General features: G+C 39.9%; 1 protein-coding gene across 1 annotated transcript in view; it reads left to right on the top strand.

The window, feature by feature from the left end:
- LOC126235996 (esterase E4-like) overlaps nucleotides 1-19,845 on the top strand; it is a 150,415-nt gene that overhangs the window by 107,452 nt on the left and 23,118 nt on the right. The window contains exons 8-9 of the mRNA XM_049944993.1: nucleotides 3,281-3,428; nucleotides 3,869-4,001. Coding sequence (XP_049800950.1) covers nucleotides 3,281-3,428; nucleotides 3,869-4,001 — 281 coding nt within the window. The remainder of the gene's footprint in view (nucleotides 1-3,280; nucleotides 3,429-3,868; nucleotides 4,002-19,845) is intronic.

The following is a 19,845-nucleotide window of genomic DNA, read 5'->3' as shown; positions in this document are numbered from 1 at the left end:
GGATGACAGAGAGGAGTTCTAAATGTCTTTTTTCAAAATTGTGTCACTGAGGAATAGTACAGTGTAGTTCCTCCTTTAAATCATCAGATGAACATCAAAATGACAAATATCAAAGTAAGTGACCGTGGGATAGAAGATTAACAGAAATCACCCAACAGAGGAAAGGTCACTGGGCCTGATGGGATACCACTGCAACTGTATGTAGAGTGTGCGAAAGAAATAGCTCCTCTTCTAGCAACAGTGTACCATAGGTCTCTGCAGGAGGGAAGCATTCCTAATGACTGGAGAAATACTAAGTCATATCAGTTTTCAGCAAGGGTCATAGAACAGATGCACATAACTATAGGCCTATACCTCTGATGTCGATCTGTGAACTATTTTGGAACATAATTTGTGCTTTCATATTATGAAATATCTGGAGACTGATAATCTGCTCTATGGGGATCATGGGTTCCAAAAGCAAAATCATGTGAAACCTAACTTGCTCTCTTTTCATCTTTGAGACCCGGAAAGTAGTAGATACTGGCTCCCAGATTGATGCCGTGTTCCTTGACTTCTTTAAGGCATTCAATATGGTTCTACATTGCTACCTAATGAACAGAATATGGATGTATCATACAATGGAAAATCCGAGATGGAATGTAACAATATTATGAAAGGAAAGTTGCTACTCACCATATAGCAGAGATGCTGATCACAAATAGGCACAACCAAAAGACTGTCACAGAATAAGCTTTCGGCCAACAAGGCCTTTGTCAAAAACAGATCACACACACACACACACACACACACACATATGACAAATGCCTTGTTGGCCAGAAGCATGTTCTGTGACAGTCTTTTTGTTGTGCCTATCTGTGAGTCAGCATCTCCCCTATATGGTGAATATGAATGTACAGAATATTGGACCATCTGTGTGACTGGAGTGAAGAGTTTGTAGCAAACAAAACATAGCATGTCATTTGCATGGAGAAAAATCCTCTACATAAAAGTAATGTTGGGTGTATCCCCAAGCGAGTGTTATAGCAACATACATATGTAAATGACCTAGTGGATAATGTTGGAAGTCCCATGAGGCTTTTCAAGGATGATGCTGTTGCATACAAAGTCACAACGCTTTATTGTAGCAAAATGCAAGAAGACCTGCAGACGACTGACAGTTGATCTGGGGACCGGCATTAACCCTTAACATACAGAAATGTAATGTATTCTGTATAAATAGACAGAAATACCCATTATTGCATGAATATACAACTGCAGAATAACCACTGGAAGCAGCCACATCCATATAGTAGCCCTGAAAGCATCATGGAAATGTGCTCAGTCAACTCCAGTGGCAGATGCATAAGAGAGCCAGTCTGCATCATGGTGTAAAATCCTGAGAGCATGTGTTCCTGGAAGAGTCAAATTATGTATTGCTTCTTTCTACATGTTTCTTGCAACAAGACTGCGGAACTAAAATCAGAAAGATTTGAGATTACAGAGGCTTATCAACAACTGTAACCCCATGAACTATTCATGATGGAAACAGGAAAAGGGGAGAAACAGCAGTGATACACAAAGATGCTCCACCAAGCACCATCAAGTGGCTTGCAGAGTATAGATGTAGATGTAAATTCTCACAATATGGTTGTCCTCTGTTTGTACTTACAAAGGTAAATGTATCATAGTGGATTCAAGAGGAATGATGCAGATTTGAACAAGATATTCCTGTCATTAAATAGCTGCTGCTTATCTATTGCTGCAACAAGACCATGTTGAAATTTGCTTAACAGTGACAATTACCTAAATTTACAACAACAGACACTCCCTCATACGTGCCATATGAGTAAAAAGAGACTTCAGTCCTTAAATTTAGCAGATAATTTGCAGGAGGAATAGATATTATGAAATATTATGTAAACTTATTCATTTTTAGGGATTCCCATTTCTTGGTTTATGACTAATGGGAACTTATTGCAGAATTTTGCTTCAAAATGCAGATCCTTACTCTGAACCCTAGGAGAGGAAGTTAAGTCTACCAGAATGAACTTTCACCCAGCAGCAAAGTGTGCACTGAAATGAAATCTCCTGGCAGACCATGACTTGAAACTTGGACATTTCCCTTTTGTGGATAAGTTGGTAAAGCACTTTCCCACAAAAGGCTTAGGTCCAAGATTCGAGTCCTGGTCTGGCATACAGTTTTAATCTGCCAGGGAGTTTCATGTCAGTGCACACACAGCAGCATAATGAAAATTCAGTCTGGGCACAATTCCCCAGGTGCTGGCTATGTCATATCTCTGAAATATCCTTTCTTCCAGTAATGCTAGTCCTACAACTTATATAGAAGAACGTCTGTGAAGTAAAGCTGAGAGGGCAGATCAGGAGTCATGTTTGGGTATGGTAAAGCACTTGTCCGCAAAATGCAAAGGTCCCAAATTCGAGTCCTGGACTGGTGCACACTTCTAATCTGCAGGAAGTTTCAAGCTAAGTCTGCATGAAACTTATACATCCTTCTTGCATTGTAGTTGTTACACTATTATTTAGCTGAATATTTTTCATTGATGTGCAGTTGTCTACTTTGTGAAGTATTCTTTTTGCTCATTTCTGCCTAGTGAATGGTTTCATTACATTATAATAATTGTACTCTATGAATGCCACATTGTGGGTATGTATACATTAAGGTTCCACTGGAGAAAAATGGCAGCAGTGTCACAACTAAGGGAAAGCAGTATTTTTAAAATTTGCAATATTTAATTTAACTTAACTAGTAACAAATAGTGTTTCAACAGTTTCTAACAGTGGCTTCATTTTCTTGAAACATTTCCTCATTCACTCCCTTTTCTCATGATTTCACTTTTGTGTTGAGATGTACAGAACATGATTAAAGAATCAATGAAAAGAAGAGGCCTGATATTGAATCAATTTGACCCTTATCACAGACATTATTCTCAGTTTCTTCTCATATTAACAGAATTTAATTATTGCAACAAAAATGCTATATTCAGGGCCAGTTTACAGTCCAAGCAACATAAGCAAGCTGCTATTTGCTATTTCACTTGTGTGAGAAGATGGTTCTTGAACCGTCTGTAGTCTATTAACACATAAAATCAGGTGCATGTTTCTATGAATATTTTAAATTACTATAAACAAGTCTTATGATTGGTAACAATACTACTAATTTATCTTTTTCCAGTCTTTGTGCTACAGGAGCTGCAATTACAAAAGATTAATCTTTATTTGATTGTATTAAAATTAGTGTGTTCTTTGAATTTCATGTACTTTCAGCTTCTCTTTATAGGTCTATTCCGACATTGCTGTAATATTCCCAGTGGAGCGTGTAGCCAAGCTAGTATCTCAGCAGAACACTGAGCCTGTTTATTATTACCAGTTCACTTACCAAGGCAGGTACAGCTGGGCATACAAACCAGGAACCTTGACACCTCTTGGTAAGTCCACACTCATTGTTTCTAACTTTACTTTCTTTCAGTACATGGCAATTCATATAAAGAGCAGTTTTAAAAAGGATGTTAAAATTAAAAGAAAGAAGTTGCAAGGATAGACGCATGATGACAGATGTCTGCAATGACCAAGCAGAAATTTAATAGTAAGAAATAGCTACTATGAGGAAAATTGAACCTACAGTTGAGAAGTGCAATGGTCTGATGTCTGTGTCAGATATGGTTTTGGTGAGCAGAGGCATGGTCTACAAGGGAATGTTACTAAATTTCCATGTCAATGGAGACAACCATTTTCAAGATATAGTTATTATTTGCATAAATTTCTGTGTAATATCTTGACATCTTAATTGTTTAATTATATTCTCAGCTTACATAATATTCATGTGTTATTTATAGCTGGTTATATTAATTTTTATTCATTTTCACAGGTGTTTTGCACCAGGATGACCTGATTTATTTATTCTTCATCTCAGCAATGTTTCCAAATTTTTTAAAGACTGATCCTGAATATCAAACAGTCAAAAAATTGACAAAAATGTGGGCAAATTTTGTTAAAAATGGGTAAGTTCATGTGGATTCATCTGCAGTGTATATTAAATACTACTAATAATTACTAATTTCAAATAATGGTTACCTGCCGTAGGTGTATAGAACCTAACAGAAACAACACACACACACACACACACACACACACACACACACACATACATACAAAGAGAGAGAGAGACAGAGAGAGAGAGAGAGAGAGAGAGAGAGAGAGAGAGAGAGAGAGAGGGAGACAGGAGACAGAGAGAGAGAAGTTTAGCACCTGGAAGGAATGGTCCAATAAAGTCCTAATTTCATACACATAGATATCATCAAATATGTGTGTATCATGAGAGTTGCAACAGTTCGCGATCTTCAGAATGCTTACCAGATGGTATTACTGTTGTCATAACATGGACATGTTATCAGACGTTACAAAGTATGTGATGGGTGTGCTCTATGGCAAACAGTTGGTGAACATTGTGAGGGACCATGGAGAAATCTGTGCTTGTGTGACAACATTACTCACATTTGATAGCATTTGAAAGGGCATCATTGTAGCTCTGCATATCGCCAGCTGGTGTATGTGTGGTGTCCGGATGTGACAGTGGCACGATGTTGGGCTGAATGGGAAAACTTGAACGAAACCACATGTGACATCAAGGTTTCGGTTGATCAAATTTGAACACATTAATGGAGGATCAGTGCATGGTGCACAAAGTACTTCATGCTGCCATAACCTCTGTGCCTATTATTTAAGTCCAAGTAATGCACTCACTGCAGTACTCCATGATGTGCCACACCTTTGATCAGACACTAGCTAAAGCCAGGTTACCAGATCACCATCCCATGCATGGGCTATTCCTTTACAGCACAGACAGCTGCATTTTAAGTGGTGCCATACCCCATGAAACACAGACTGCTGACAAATGGCAATGCATCATTTTCAGTGATAGATCATGGTCTGTCTTCTAAATTTTTGGAGTGACATACCAGTGTTAACTCTTCAGGCATGGTGTGGAGACATCATGCATGAGAAAAAAAATTTATCTTGCTGTACAAGTTGATGATGGGATTCTGTTTAGAGAAGGCATCTGTCAATTGAAAAATCTTCTGCACAAACTGAAGAACAATTTGAGACTACAGCTGATGAAGAACCAACAACGTGTCTTGGACTTGAAATCAAAAGAATAGAAGATGATGTCTTTATTCATCAAGAAAAATATGCTAAAAAGTGGTGAAAAGATGCAGAATGGAAAAATCAAAAAGTGTAACAACTCTAGTTTCATCACAAGGAGAAGTTGAAGCAATCAATAGAGAGATGTCGGACTTTTTGTATCATTAATTGATAGGCAGTTTATTGTATTTGACATGCAAAAGAAATTGGACTTGGCATGTGCAGTGAACTATGAAAGAAGATCACTGGGTGATTCAAATCATTCAGACATCCAAAATCCTAGCAGAACTTTAGATACCTGCAATCAGTGACATGGAGTAGCACATTCTACTCATCATAAAAACAAGAACAAGAAATAGTGACTCACTATGATGCACATTTTTTAGGCGATGGGAAATATATGAGAAGGAATGGTGGAGGTAGAGGTGGACAAAAATATAGAAAAATAATGCAACACAGCACAACATCAGCCATCTGGAGTATGGGAACCGAGTAAACACATCTCCAGAACAACACACATGGACTGACGACATTGGAAATCACCAGGGAGGGTGTTTCATCAATAAAAGAAGCAAAATATGTATGAAAAAAAAGATGCCTTTCATTTAACTGCAAAGATAGAACACAGCTCCATGAATCAGCAACCAGTTGCAAAAAAGAAAAATTATTTCTTTACTAGTTTCAGGCATCTAGTGCCCTTCTTCAGAAGACTGTACAGAAAAATGTACCACAAATAAATACAAATTAGAGAAGAATATTAATATTCGAGAAAGAAAAGTTTAAAATTTAAAGATAAAAATATGGTACATACAATTATTGCATTATTAGTAAGCATCAAAAGTAGACAGGTGTATGCAACATGCTACTGTAGTCCTAAAAATACAAGAACTGTACGTAATACAATAAAAAAGGCATTAATGCAAAAAGAGCTCATAAATGCTTGCAAGTGGCTCATAGTGCCTGTACAAATATAGTATAAGGAAATTAAACAGCAAGTCCAGACATCATGCCAGAACTGGAGCTTGTTAGCTAGGGACATGCATACCCTGAGTTAGATCTCAGGATGGGGTAAAAGTATAACAAAATAATACAACCAAAACGTATGCAACTAAGGAATAAATTAAAATGTAAGTGCACATAACCACAAGATTAAGTAGCATATAAGAACCTAATGATAAATGAAATAAATTGCTTTATTTAGATGAATCTAATATGCATAGTGCCTTTATGCTGTATCCAAAACTGGAATGTGCATAAGACTCTGTGGTGCATTACATTCACATATAAACTTGAATTATTTGTTTACTGGGAACATAATTTAATTTAGATGTTGGCCCTTACTTCCCAATGAAATCTCAAGTGTTTTTAGAATATTTTGATCATGCAGATTTTATTGTATTATTATTACTTTTTCTTTTTTTGCAAAAACACATTTTTACATTTGAATGAATATTTTGGACAGTTTGTTACTTTTTCAGTATTTTTCATGGCATTCCTGATTATGAAGACAATATTCAATTCATCTGCCAAAACTCTATGCGAGCACTGCTGTCTCCTCAAGAGTGACTGAGTTCCATTTCTCCAGAACACATGAAATAATTTGGCCCCTGCTATGTGGATGAGGTTCTTTGAAGGCTGCATCCTGTAGTCTGACCCATAGGTGCTATATAGAGTTTAGGTCTGGACTGTTTCCAGACCAATCATCCCACACAATAGGAAACATTCTCTTAAGAAACACTACTGCTTATTTAGCTGTGTGAACTGTTACTCCCTCTAGCATAAGAACAGTATTGTGTGGATTTGGGAAAAGACCATTCTGGACTGCTTGACCACTGACAGGAACAATACTTTCCCAATAATAATCACCACTGGTGGTGCAGTTCAGTTTTTCCACAACTACAAATGTCACCATTATCTTCAGTCGCTTGTTTTGTTGGTTTTCCAACCCTGTTGCTGTCACTAACGTTACAGTCACCTCTATTAACCCAAACTCTAACAATTTTTCAATCAACACCCAATGTCTGAATAATTTTGGTGTTAGACATCCCATTGGCATGGAAGCCTTGTATCTCAGCATGAGCTTGTATGTGATTAATGTCAGTTTTTTAAAGATGGCCTTAAAAAAGATGAAAAGATAAATAAGCACAGATCTATGTATAAACAAAGGTAAAAATTAATATACTGTATGAATCCATTAAATTGAAAAAAAAAATCATTGCATCACTGTCTTTTTTATGTCCCTGATTAAAATTTGGAGATTACATTATTTTCTTTTTGTTCTTTCATTAGGTGAGAACATAAGAAAACATAAAAAAATATTTAATGACAAATTTTCATCAACTTACATATTACAGGAATGTTAAATTTGTGAGAATGATCTGCTTAGAAGTGCACCACCACAACAAAAGTTACCACCAGCTGACAAATGGCTGTAGTGATATGTTCACTATGATTCATTAAGTAATTTAGACTAACATGAAGTTCATACAGCCAGCACCATCTGTTGGTGTAAAGTGGTACTGTATCCACAGAGCATCTCTTCATAAGAAATGGAGAATCTTCCCATCCACTTTGTACATTACAATACACTAAATGTCCACTCCAGTGAAGGGGATAGAAATTGTTTCATACTAGCTTGTACATTTGCTCAAAGCACATATTAACTTTATGAATCAAAGTCAAATGTCAGTAAAATGTTCAAAGTATGATGTAGTATTTCCCAAAATTACTATCTTACTAATGTTAAATTCTGTCAGAATATTCATGACACTATTCACTTATTGCAAGATCATCAGCATCAAAACTATAAATATCAAATTTGCACTGCATGAAAAACTAGGTATGCTACTATGTATATTCAATAATTTATTGATGTATTAATATTTCAGTTCATGCTTTCTTGGAAGTGTCATACACAAAACTAGATGTTACTTCAGTCAATATACACTCCTGGAAATTGAAATAAGAACACCATGAATTCATTGTCCCAGGAAGGGGAAACTTTATTGACACATTCCTGGGGACAGATACATCACATGATCACACTGACAGAACCACAGGCACATAGACACAGGCAACAGAGCATGCACAATGTCGGCACTAGTACAGTGTATATCCACCTTTCGCAGCAATGCAGGCTGCTATTCTCCCATGGAGACGATCGTAAAGATGCTGGATGTAGTCCTGTGGAACGGCTTGCCATGCCATTTCCACCTGGCGCCTCAGTTGGACCAGCGTTCGTGCTGGACGTGCAGACCGCGTGAGACGACGCTTCATCCAGTCCCAAACATGCTCAATGGGGGACAGATCCGGAGATCTTGCTGGCCAGGGTAGTTGACTTACACCTTCTAGAGCACGTTGGGTGGCACGGGATACATGCGGACGTGCATTGTCCTGTTGGAACAGCAAGTTCCCTTGCCGGTCTAGGAATGGTAGAACGATGGGTTCGATGACGGTTTGGATGTACCGTGCACTATTCAGTGTCCCCTCGATGATCACCAGTGGTGTACGGCCAGTGTAGGAGATCACTCCCCACACCATGATGCCGGGTGTTGGCCCTGTGTGCCTCGGTCGTATGCAGTCCTGATTGTGGCGCTCACCTGCACGGCGCCAAACACGCATACGACCATCATTGGCACCAAGGCAGAAGCGACTCTCATCGCTGAAGACGACACGTCTCCATTCGTCCCTCCATTCACGCCTGTCGCGACACCACTCCACTGGAGGCGGGCTGCACGATGTTGGGGCGTGAGCGGAAGACGGCCTAACGGTGCGCGGGACCGTAGCCCAGCTTCATGGAGATGGTTGCGAATGGTCCTCGCCGATACCCCAGGAGCAACAGTGTCCCTAATTTGCTGGGAAGTAGCGGTGCGGCCCCCTACGGCACTGCGTAGGATCCTACGGTCTTGGCGTGCATCCGTGCGTCGCTGCGGTCCGGTCCCAGGTCGACGGGCACGTGCACCTTCCGCCGACCACTGGCGACAACATCGATGTACTGTGGAGACCTCACGCCCCACGTGTTGAGCAATTCGGCAGTACGTCCACCCGGCCTCCCGCATGCCCACTATACGCCCTCGCTCAAAGTCCGTCAACTGCACATACGGTTCACTTCCACGCTGTCGCGGCATGCTACCAGTGTTAAAGACTGCGATGGAGCTCCGTATGCCATGGCAAACTGGCTGACACTGACGGCGGCAGTGCACAAATGCTGCGCAGCTAGCGCCATTCGACGGCCAACACCGCGGTTCCTGGTGTGTCCGCTGTGCCATGCGTGTGATCATTGCTTGTACAGCCCTCTCGCAGTGTCCGGAGCAAGTATGGTGGGTCTGACACACCGGTGTCAATGTGTTCTTTTTTCCATTTCCAGGAGTGTAGATGTTTCAACAGAACAAAAACTGTATTTGTTGGTCGATTGGTTGATTTGGGGGAGGGGACCAAACGGCAAGGCTATTGGTCCCAACGGATAAGGAAGGGATGAGAATGAAGTCAGCCATGCCCTTTCAAAGGAACCATCTCAGCATTTGCCTGAAGTGATTTAGGAAAATCACAGAAAACCTAAATCAGGATGGCCGGACATGGGTTTGAACCGTCATCCTCCTGAATGTGAGTCCAATGTGCTAACCACTGTGCCACCTCACTCAGTCTGTATTTGTCTGTACACAGTTAATTTTATATAATTTACTCAAGCCTGTTACTCCCATGAAATTCTTTCTTTACCAAACTTTTTAACTAGAGGAGTGCATTTGGAAAAAATTAAGCTACAGCAAAGTCAGGTGACTACTACATATAATAATTTTCATTAATACTTCCTCATTATCTGTACTTCACATAGTCCATTATACTTCATTATATCATCACCTCACTTTTACGTCATTACTTCATTAAACAACAAATGAACACTTGCACTGCTTAATGTACTAAAAATGATTCTAGAGCACTACACCCCACAGTAACCAAACATAATATTATAGATAAAATGTCTGCCCCTGGTAGCTGAGTGGTCAGTGCGACGGAATGTCATACCTAATGGCCCAGGTTCAATTCCCAGCTGGGTTGGAGGTTTTCTCCGCTCAGGGACTGAGTGTTGTGTTGTCCTTATCATCATCATTTCATCCCCATTGACACGTAAGTTGCCGAAGTGGCGTCAACTCGAAAGACTTGTACCAGGTGAATGGTCTACCCGACGGGAGGCCCTAGCCATACGGCATTTCCATTTATAGATAAAATTCCACTTTTCAAAACACAAAAAACATCAATTAGTGAAATGAATACTTCGCTTTATGTCAAAGCAATATTCTGCATTTAGGCAACACAGACACAAATGTTTTCTTTATTCTACAGACTTTACTATATGCAACAATATTCACTTTTTCCTTACTAATGCCTGAAGGACTCAAATATGCCACATTTCAACTAAAGATGAACTTTTTCCATAAGCAGTCGCATTCAGTTTCACTTTAGACTAAACGAAAGACTTTAATATGTTTACAGAAACAGTACTGGCACATGTATATAAAATGTTCTGTCTTTCAGCTGCTATATAAACATTTATTGACTCACATATTTGCTGGTTACATTGGATTTTCAGTATTATCTCCAGATGTTAAACTGAGCAAGGTAATGCAGTGGTTAGCGCATGGGACTCATGTTCGGGAGTATGACGGTTCAATCCAATGCGTGGCCATCCTGATTTAGGTTTTCCATGATTTTCCTAGATCACTTAAGGCAAATGCTGGGATGGTTCCTTCGAAAGGGCACAGTCACTTTCCTTCTCTATCTTTCTCCGATCCGAGCCTGTACTCCATCTATAATGACCTAATTGTTGATGGGGTGTTAAAATCTCCTCCTCATCCTCACCCAATGCTTAAACATTCTCTTACATTCTTACACATTTTATATTTTACATTTGTAAGTTACCTTTTGGCTAAAAGAAAGTGATTATTACAAAAACAATAAACTCATCATTATTATATTTTTAAAAATCAAAACAATACATCATAAAGTGTATCACAGTTTTATATATTGTACAGGCTTCCATCCTGTTGTGTTGCTGCAGTTCATCACTACACAAATTTTATGCCCAACACCCTGCAGATTTTAATCATTCAACACATTATATCCCCTTATACCTAAAACTGTGCAAAGTACATGGTGATTACTATCCACTTACAAGCTACTGACGGGATAGTAAAAGAGTTTCAGGGATACAGGAAAGAGGAACAATGAAATCATCTAGCTCTGAGAAAGGGCACAGCCACTAGTATTTACTAAAGGGCAGTGAACCGCATCCCACAGGTGGATTCACATTTAAACTTACCCCATGACCTTCCATCTAGTTTTACATTACTGATTGCAGAACAACTTCTATCTTTCAGAACATTTGATACAGTAACACTGCACATTACTTTTTGGCAACTGCTGACTTTACTGTCAGTTCCAAAAAATTATTTCTTCCACCAGTAAAATTTTTACTTTATCATTAGCTTCTAATAACTTAAGGGTGGCTACCATTGGCAATTTAACATATTTCTTCCTTTTGGCAATATTTCTCTTTGCAGCAGGACTACACTGCATCACAATAACATTTACATTAATGCTTACTAATTGTCCTTCATTTACTTCATTATCTATCAGTATCTTCATACATTCTTCCAACAAGACCAACACTGTCATCATCACATTGCTTAACATCTCACTAAAAAATTCATTAACTTTGACAATAATTTCTGTCACTGCTTGTACACAGTCTTTTTTTTCAATATCACTTACATTTAAAGATACAACCTTTTGTACAAATTCCAGACCCCAATTATGAACAATATTTAGACACATCAAAAAAAGTTTTGCATCACCTCGGTTCCGAGAGTTCTGGAACCTGTACAGAAAATTGGAATAGAGATCAACATAAACATCATTTCTGCCCATTTATTGCTCATGAAAGTCACACATTGCATGTTTTACCACCATACAGTGAGACCTTCAGAGGTGGTGGTCCAAATTGCTGTACACACTGGTACATTTAATATCCAGTAGCACATCCTCTTGCCTTGATGCATGCCTGTATTCATCATGGCATACTATCCATGAGTTCATCAAGGCACTGTTGTTCCAGATTGTCCCACTGCTCAATGGCGATTCGGCGTAGATCCCTCAGAGTGTTGGTGGGTCACGTCGTCCATAAACAGCCCTTAAATCTATCTGAGGCATGTTCAATAGGGTTCATGTTTGGAGAACATGCTGGCGACTCTAGTCGAGCAATGTTATTATTCTGAAGGAAGTCATTCACAAGATATGCATGATGGGAGCGCAAATTGTCATCCATGAAGACAAATGCCTTGCCAATATGCTGACAATATGGGCAGCTTTGAGGGATGAATAGTGAAGGCAGCAGAGGATCAAGTAGGTAAAAAGAGAAGGGCTAAAAGAAATCCTTGGGGAAAAGAAGATATATTGAATTTAATTGATGAAACGAGAAAATATAAAAGTGCAGTAAATGAAGCAGGCAAAAAGGAATACAAATGTCTCAGAATGAGATCGACAGGAAGTTCAAAATGGCTAAGCAGGGATGGCTAGAGGACAAATGTAAGGATGTAGGGGCATATATCACTAGGGGTAAGATAGATACTGCCTACAGGAAAATTAATGAGGCCTTTGGAGAAAAGAGAACCACTTGTATGAATATCAAGAGCTCAGATGGAAACCCAGTTCTAAGCAAAGAAGGAAAAGCAGAAAGGTTGAAGGAGTATATGGAGGGACTATACAAGGGCGATGTACTTAAGGACAATATTATGGAAATGGAAGAGGATGTAGATGAAAATGAAATGGGAGATATGATACTGCGTGAAGAGTTTGACAGAGCACTGAAAGACTTAAGCCGAAACAAGGCCTCGGGAGTAGACAATGTTCCATTAGAATTACTGACAGCCTTGGTAGAGCCAGCCCTGACAATAGTCTTCTATTTGGTGAGCAAGACATATGAGACAGACGAAATACCCTCAGACTTCAAGAAGAATATAATAATTCCAATCTCAAAGAAAGCAGGTGATGACACATGTGAAAATTACTGAACTATTAGTTTAATAAGTCATGGCTGCAAAACACTAACGCAAATTCTTTATAGACAAATGGAAATACTGGTAGAAACTGACCTTGGAAAAGATCGGTTTGGATTCCATAGAAATGTTGGAACATGTGAGGCAATACTGACCCTACAACTTATCTTAGAAGATAGATTATGGAAAGGCAAACCTGCATTTGTAGCATTTGTAGACTTAGAGAAAGCTTTTGACAATTTTGACTGGAATACTCTTTCAAATTCTGAAGGTGGCAGGGGTACAACACAGGGACAAAAAGGCTATTTACAATTTGTACAGAAACCAGATGGCAGTTATAAGAGTTGAGGGGCATGAAAGGGAAGCAGTAGTTTGGAAGGGAGTGAGACAGGGTTGTAGCCTATCCCCAATGTTGTTTAATCCATATAGTGAGCAAGCAGTAAAGGAAACAAAATAAAAATTTGGAGTAGGTATTAAAATCCATGGATAAGAAATAAAAACTTTGAGGTTCACCGATGACATTGTAATTCTGTCAGAGACAGCAAAGGACCTGGAATGGCAGTTGAACAGAATGGACAGTGTCTTGAAAGGAGGATGTAAGATGAACATCAACAAAAGTAAAACAAGGATAATGGAATGTAGTTGAATTAAGCTGGGTGATGCTGAGGGAACTAGATTAGGAAAGGAAACACTTAAAGTAGTAAAGGAGTTTTGCTATTTGTGGAGCAAAATAACTGCTGATGGTGAAAGTAGAGAGGATACAAAATGTAGACTGGTGATGGCAAGGAAAGTGTTTCTGAAGAAAAGAAATTTGTTAACATCAAATATAGATTTAAGTGTCAGGAAGTCGTTTCTGAAAGTATTTTTATGGAGTGTAGCCATGTATGGAAGTGAAACACGGGCGATAATCAGCTTGGACAAGAAGAGAATAGAAGCTTTTGAAATGTGGTGCTACAGAAGAATGCTGAAGATTAGATGGGTATATCATCTAACTAATGAAGAGGTACTAAATAGAATTAGTGAGAAAAGGAGTTTGTGGCACAACTTGACTAGAAGGAGGGATCGGTTGGTAGGACATATTCTGAGGCATCAAGGGAACACAAGTTTAGTATTGGAGGGCAGTGTGGAGGGTAAAAATTGTAGAGGGAGACCAAGAGATGAATATACTAAGCAGATACAGAAGGATGTAGGTTGCAGTAGGTACTGGGAGATGAAGAAGTTTGCACAGGATAGAGTAGCGTGAGACCTGCATCAAACCAGTCTCTGGACTGAAGACCACAGCAACAAAAACATGGTTGTACTATTGCTCAGAGGATGGCATTCACATATCATACAGCTGTTATGGCACCTTCCATGACCACCAGCAGTGTATGTTGGTGGCCCCACATAATTCTACCCCAAAACAGCAGGGAACCTCCAGCTTGCTGCACTCACTGGACAGTGTGTCTAAGGTTTTCGGCCTGATGGGGTTGCCTCCAAATACGTCTCCAATGATTGTCTGGTTGAAGGCATATGCGACACACATCGGTGAAGAGAACGTGATGCCAACCCTGAGCAGTCCATTCGGCATCTTGTTGGCCTCATGTGTACTGTGCTGCATGTTTTGAGAGTGAAGTTTCACATCATGCAGCCGAGTGCGCACAGTCTGAGTCATAACATGACGTCCTGTGTCTCCACAAAAAGCATTACTGAACATGGTGGCATTGCTATCAGGGTTTCTCCAAGCCATAATCTGTAGGTAGCAGTCTTCCATAGCCACAGTAGCCCTTGGGCGGCCTGAGCGAGGCATGTTGTCAACAGTTCCCATCTCTCTCTACCTCCTCCATGTCTGAACAACATTGCTTTGGGTCACTCCGAGATGCCTGGACACTTCCCTTGTTGAGAGCCCTTCCTGGCACAAAGTAACAATGCAGACATGAATGAACTGCAGTATTGACTGTCTAGACATGGTTGAACTGCAGACAGCACAAGCCGTGTACCTCCTTCCTGGTGGAATGACTGGAACTGATTGGCTGATGGACCCTCTCCGTCTAATACGCGCTGCTCATGCATGGTTGTTTACATCTTTGCGTGGGTTTAATGACATCTCTGAACTGTCAAATGGACTGTGTCTGTGATACAATATCCATAGTCAATGTCTAACTTCAGGAGTTCTGGGAACTGGGGTGGTGCAAAACTTTTTTTGATGTATGTACTTATTTTTTACCAAGAAAAATTCCATCATCTTCCCTATCAACCCATTTCTTCTCTGGTTTTGTTCATTCATCCTGACAAGGATTGACAACAGCAACTTCCATACCCTCATTGCACCTGTTTTCAATTACATTTTCACTGGGTCACATTTTCTGAATTCAGGTATCTTATTTATTTTCAGAACAAACTTTTATAGATTATAATTTGAAATCAAATTGTCAGTATCATTTTGTAGTTTCAATTTGAAGCTATCAAAGTCTTCTTTAATGTCACTACTATTTTATCATTTTTGAATCTAAAATACCAATGTCTTTTTTAAATTTCTTTTAGAAGTCGCTAGTATTGTTGTTCATTTTTATCATTATCTTGTCTGCAAACTGCCGCAGTATTGACCTAATACCATCACCTCCGTACTTTTCCTATTCACTTTGTTTTTCTTCACAAAATTTGTATTTAACAACAACTTGTCCCATCAACTCTGAATTACACTCTCTTCCTCCTTCACATTTCAGCAATCAGTGGGTCAAGCCCTTGACGTGTCATTTATTATCTGATTTCATTGCTTTCATCATAATGATAACATTCCTCTGATTTTACCCCACTGTCATCTTCAGGTCCACTCTTACTGTTTACTACTTGTCCCTCACTGTCAAATGTACTGTCTCCTTCTCCCTTATTCACTCTTACTGTTTACTACTTATCCCTCACTGTCAAACACCCTGTCTCCCCCCTTGTCACTAATTTTGGCAAACAGTTACTCAGACTTAAACGACAAAAATACTTTAAGTCCAAACTTTTCAATGTCAGGTGCTGCTGCTATTGAAATCTTTTGCTGTTGCAGTTCGTAACTGCCATCTGCTTACTGCTTCCACTCATAACTTCCATGCCAGTTACATCTACTTTCACACCAAACTGATTTGTTGATAATTGGGTTCTGCACAGATTGCCTGCTGTTCAAAATGGTGTTGATGACAATGTTGACGTCACCAAAGTCTTCTCCATAATGGCATCAAATGTGACAATGAAGTCTTCAGTTCACATATAACAGGTGTAGGTGGATTTTTTACCAGCCACGCGATTCTGATGTGACAGTTCTACATTCATTTGAAGAAAGTCTACAGTCAATAGTGCATCAATACCCAGATCATGCAATACTGGTTGGAGGCAATTTTAACCTGCTGAGTATAGACTGGGATATCTATGGATTCAAGCAGCTAACTCGGTAGATCACATGCAATTGACATATCTTGGACCGTATAGCTACAAATAAGCCAGACCTTACCAACAATGTCAGTAAATAGAAATAGGGATTAGTGATCATAATGTCATTATAGCAAATATGATTATGAAACTTAATAAATCACTCAAGAATGGTAGGAGACAGTTTCTGATAGGTAGGACAGATAAGCAATTATTAACATCTCACTTAGACAGTGAATTGGCATCACTTAGTTTCAGTAAGGTGGATGTAGCGGATTATGGGCAAAGTTTAAGCAGATGGTAACTCATGCTCTGGAGAGTTACATGCCTAATAACTGGATAAAGAATGGAAAAGACCTACCATGGTTTAATAATGAAATTCAGTGGATGCTGAGGAAGCAGAGACTGTTGCACTCAGTTCAAAAATGAATGCATAAATAATGACAAGTGAAGGTTAGTAGAGATTTGTGCATCTGTGAGAAGATCTATGCATGAAGCATACAACAACTACTACTGTCACACCTTAGCAACAGATCTGACAGAGAACCAAAGAAAATTCTGGTCATACATTAAACCACTAAGTGGGTCTAAGGTTTTCATTCAGTCCGTTGTTGACCTGGCTGGTGTGTCAGTTGAAAATAGGAAAACGAAAGCTGAAGTTTTAAATTTCACCATCAAGAAATTGTTTACACTAAAGAATCATACAAACATACCATCATTTGACCATTGGACACACTCCCATATGAATGACATAGTAATAAACATACCTGGCATAGAGAAACAACTGAAGAATTTGAAAGCAAATAAATCACCAGGTCTCTCAACCAGTGCAAAGTCCCAAGCAAATGGAAAAAATTGCAAGTAACTTCAGTATAAAGAAAGGTAAAAGGATAGACCTGCAAAGTTACAAAGTTGGAGCATATGGAATAAGTTCACAGATATGTGAGTGACTCAAAGACTTCTTGAATAATAGACCCCAGTATGTTGTCCTCGACAGCAGTGTGTTCATCAGAGAGAAGGGTACCATCAGGAGTGCCCCAGGGAAGAGTGACAGGACCACTGTTGTTATCTATATACAAAAATGATTTGGCTGACAGGCCAGGCAGCAATCCATGGTTGTTTGCTGATGATGCTATGGTTTACAGTAAGGTGTTGAAGTTGAGTGACTGTACGAAGATACAAGACGACTTAGACAAAATTTCCAGTTGGTTTGATAAATAGCAGCTAGCCTTAAATGTGGAAAAATGTAAGTTAATGGAGATGAGTAGGAAGATGAAACCTGTAAGATTTAGATACAGTATTACTAGTGTCCTGCTTGACACAGTCAAGTTGTATCAATATTTGGGCATAACGTTGCAAAGTGATATGAGATGGAACAAGCATGTGAGAACTGTGGTAGGGAAGACAAACAGTTGGCTTTGGTTAATTGGGAGAATTTAAGGAAAGAGTCGTTCATCTGTAAAGGAGACTGCATATAGGATGCTGGTGTAACCTATTCTTGAGTACTTTTTGAGTATTTGGGATCCATACCAGGTCAGATTGGTGAAAGACGTCGAAGCAATTCAGAGACAGGCTACTAGATTTGTTACCAGTAGGATCAAACAACATGTAAGTGTTATGGAGTTGCTTTGGGAACTCAAATGGGAATCCCTGAAGGGAAGGCAACAGTCTTTTCAAGAAATGCTATTGAGAAAATTTAGAGAACCAGCATTTGAAGCTGACTGCTGAGCGATTGTACTGCCACCAACATACATTGCGTGTAAGAACCATGAAGATATGAGAAATTGGGGCTCACATGGAGGCATACAGACAGTTGTTTTCCCCTTGCTCAATTTGTGAGTGAGACAGGAAAGGAAATGAGAAGTAGTGGTAAAGGATAGGCTCCGCCACGCACCGTACGATGGCTTGCAGAGCGTCTATGTAGATGTGGGTGTAGATATGCTTGATGTTGTGTTTCACATAACATAATTTGCAGTGTCCAACTACTTTTCATGCACTGGCCTATTTGCTGTCTAAACATAGTCTTAGCTTGTTTATACCCCACAAAAATATAGTTCACTGTCCAATAGCTTTTTACCACTGTACATAAACCTGGATTCTCCATTGTTTCACTGTCCTTTTTAATTGTTTAGGGCGGAACAAGCCTCAACACATCCAAGTTGTAATTATACCATGGTGGGGCAGTTCCTCACCTGGTACAGCACCATATGTAGCTATACTGATGTAATTCTTATAATCTTTCCTCCATAGCATAGTTTTGCCTTGGTAGCAACAATCTCAAGCACTGCAAAGCTGAAAGTCTAAATGAGTGTCGGATGATGTTTGCTCAAATATGTACATGACATCTTAATTTAGTTTGCCCTGACACACACATTTAATCTTCACTAAGATTGATTACTGTTGTGACTCGCCGATCATTCAAAGCGCCGCCGTGCAGTTACACGCGTCCTCTACGTGCGGCACTGTCTGCCAGCCATGCAGCAGCTGCGCCACCTAAGCGGCCAGCCGAGCAGCGGCCGCTAGACTGGGACTCAGTGTTCATTCGAATGCTAACGTGTACACATGTCTTGCGATATCGTCGCGGCGTCAAATGCGGGGCGTTTCTCGTCGTTGGCTGTACCTTCTTTTCCTCCCTACGACGAGATGGCAGAAGACTGGTCTGATTATGAAAAACATCTTCGACAGCACTTCTTGGCATTTCATGTCATGGACGAACAACCATGTAAGTCTCTGTTCCTTTCCTGAATTTCACCTCAAATGTATCGGTTGTTGTCGCAATTGGCTCCTTTGAAGGATCCTGCATCTTTGTACTTTGCTGAAATGTGCTCACTTCTGTCTGTCTATTTTCAAAAGCAAACACATGTGGTAGCCTCTCGTGTTGCCTTTTATCGTTGTCAAAAACAGCCACATCAATCCTATCACGCTTGGGCTGCTGAACTTCACGGCCTCAGTCGAAAGTGTCAATTTGTTACTGATGTTCACAAAGAATCCTATGCCGATTCCATGGTATGGGATGCTATTATCCGGTCAGCGCCCAACAAAGAAGTTTGGCAACATGCCCTTCAGTTGGCGAATCCGACTCTAGATGAAGTTCTCTCCATTGCGCAGTCTTTTGAAATTTCTCGCGCCGCTCTGGCGCAAATACAGGCGTGGGGTGATGTCGGGGAAATACAACCTCTGTGCGCTGTTGACGACGCGTGCGGCATGTCCCTGCCAGCCGACGTGGCCACAGTGCGCTCCCAAGCACAGCCTCGGCCTA

This window comes from Schistocerca nitens, chromosome 2, assembly GCF_023898315.1.
Source record: "Schistocerca nitens isolate TAMUIC-IGC-003100 chromosome 2, iqSchNite1.1, whole genome shotgun sequence".
Taxonomy (NCBI): Eukaryota; Metazoa; Arthropoda; class Insecta; order Orthoptera; family Acrididae; genus Schistocerca; species Schistocerca nitens.
The sequence above is the reverse complement of the archived record's forward strand: the minus strand, read 5'-3'. Positions and strand labels throughout refer to the sequence as shown.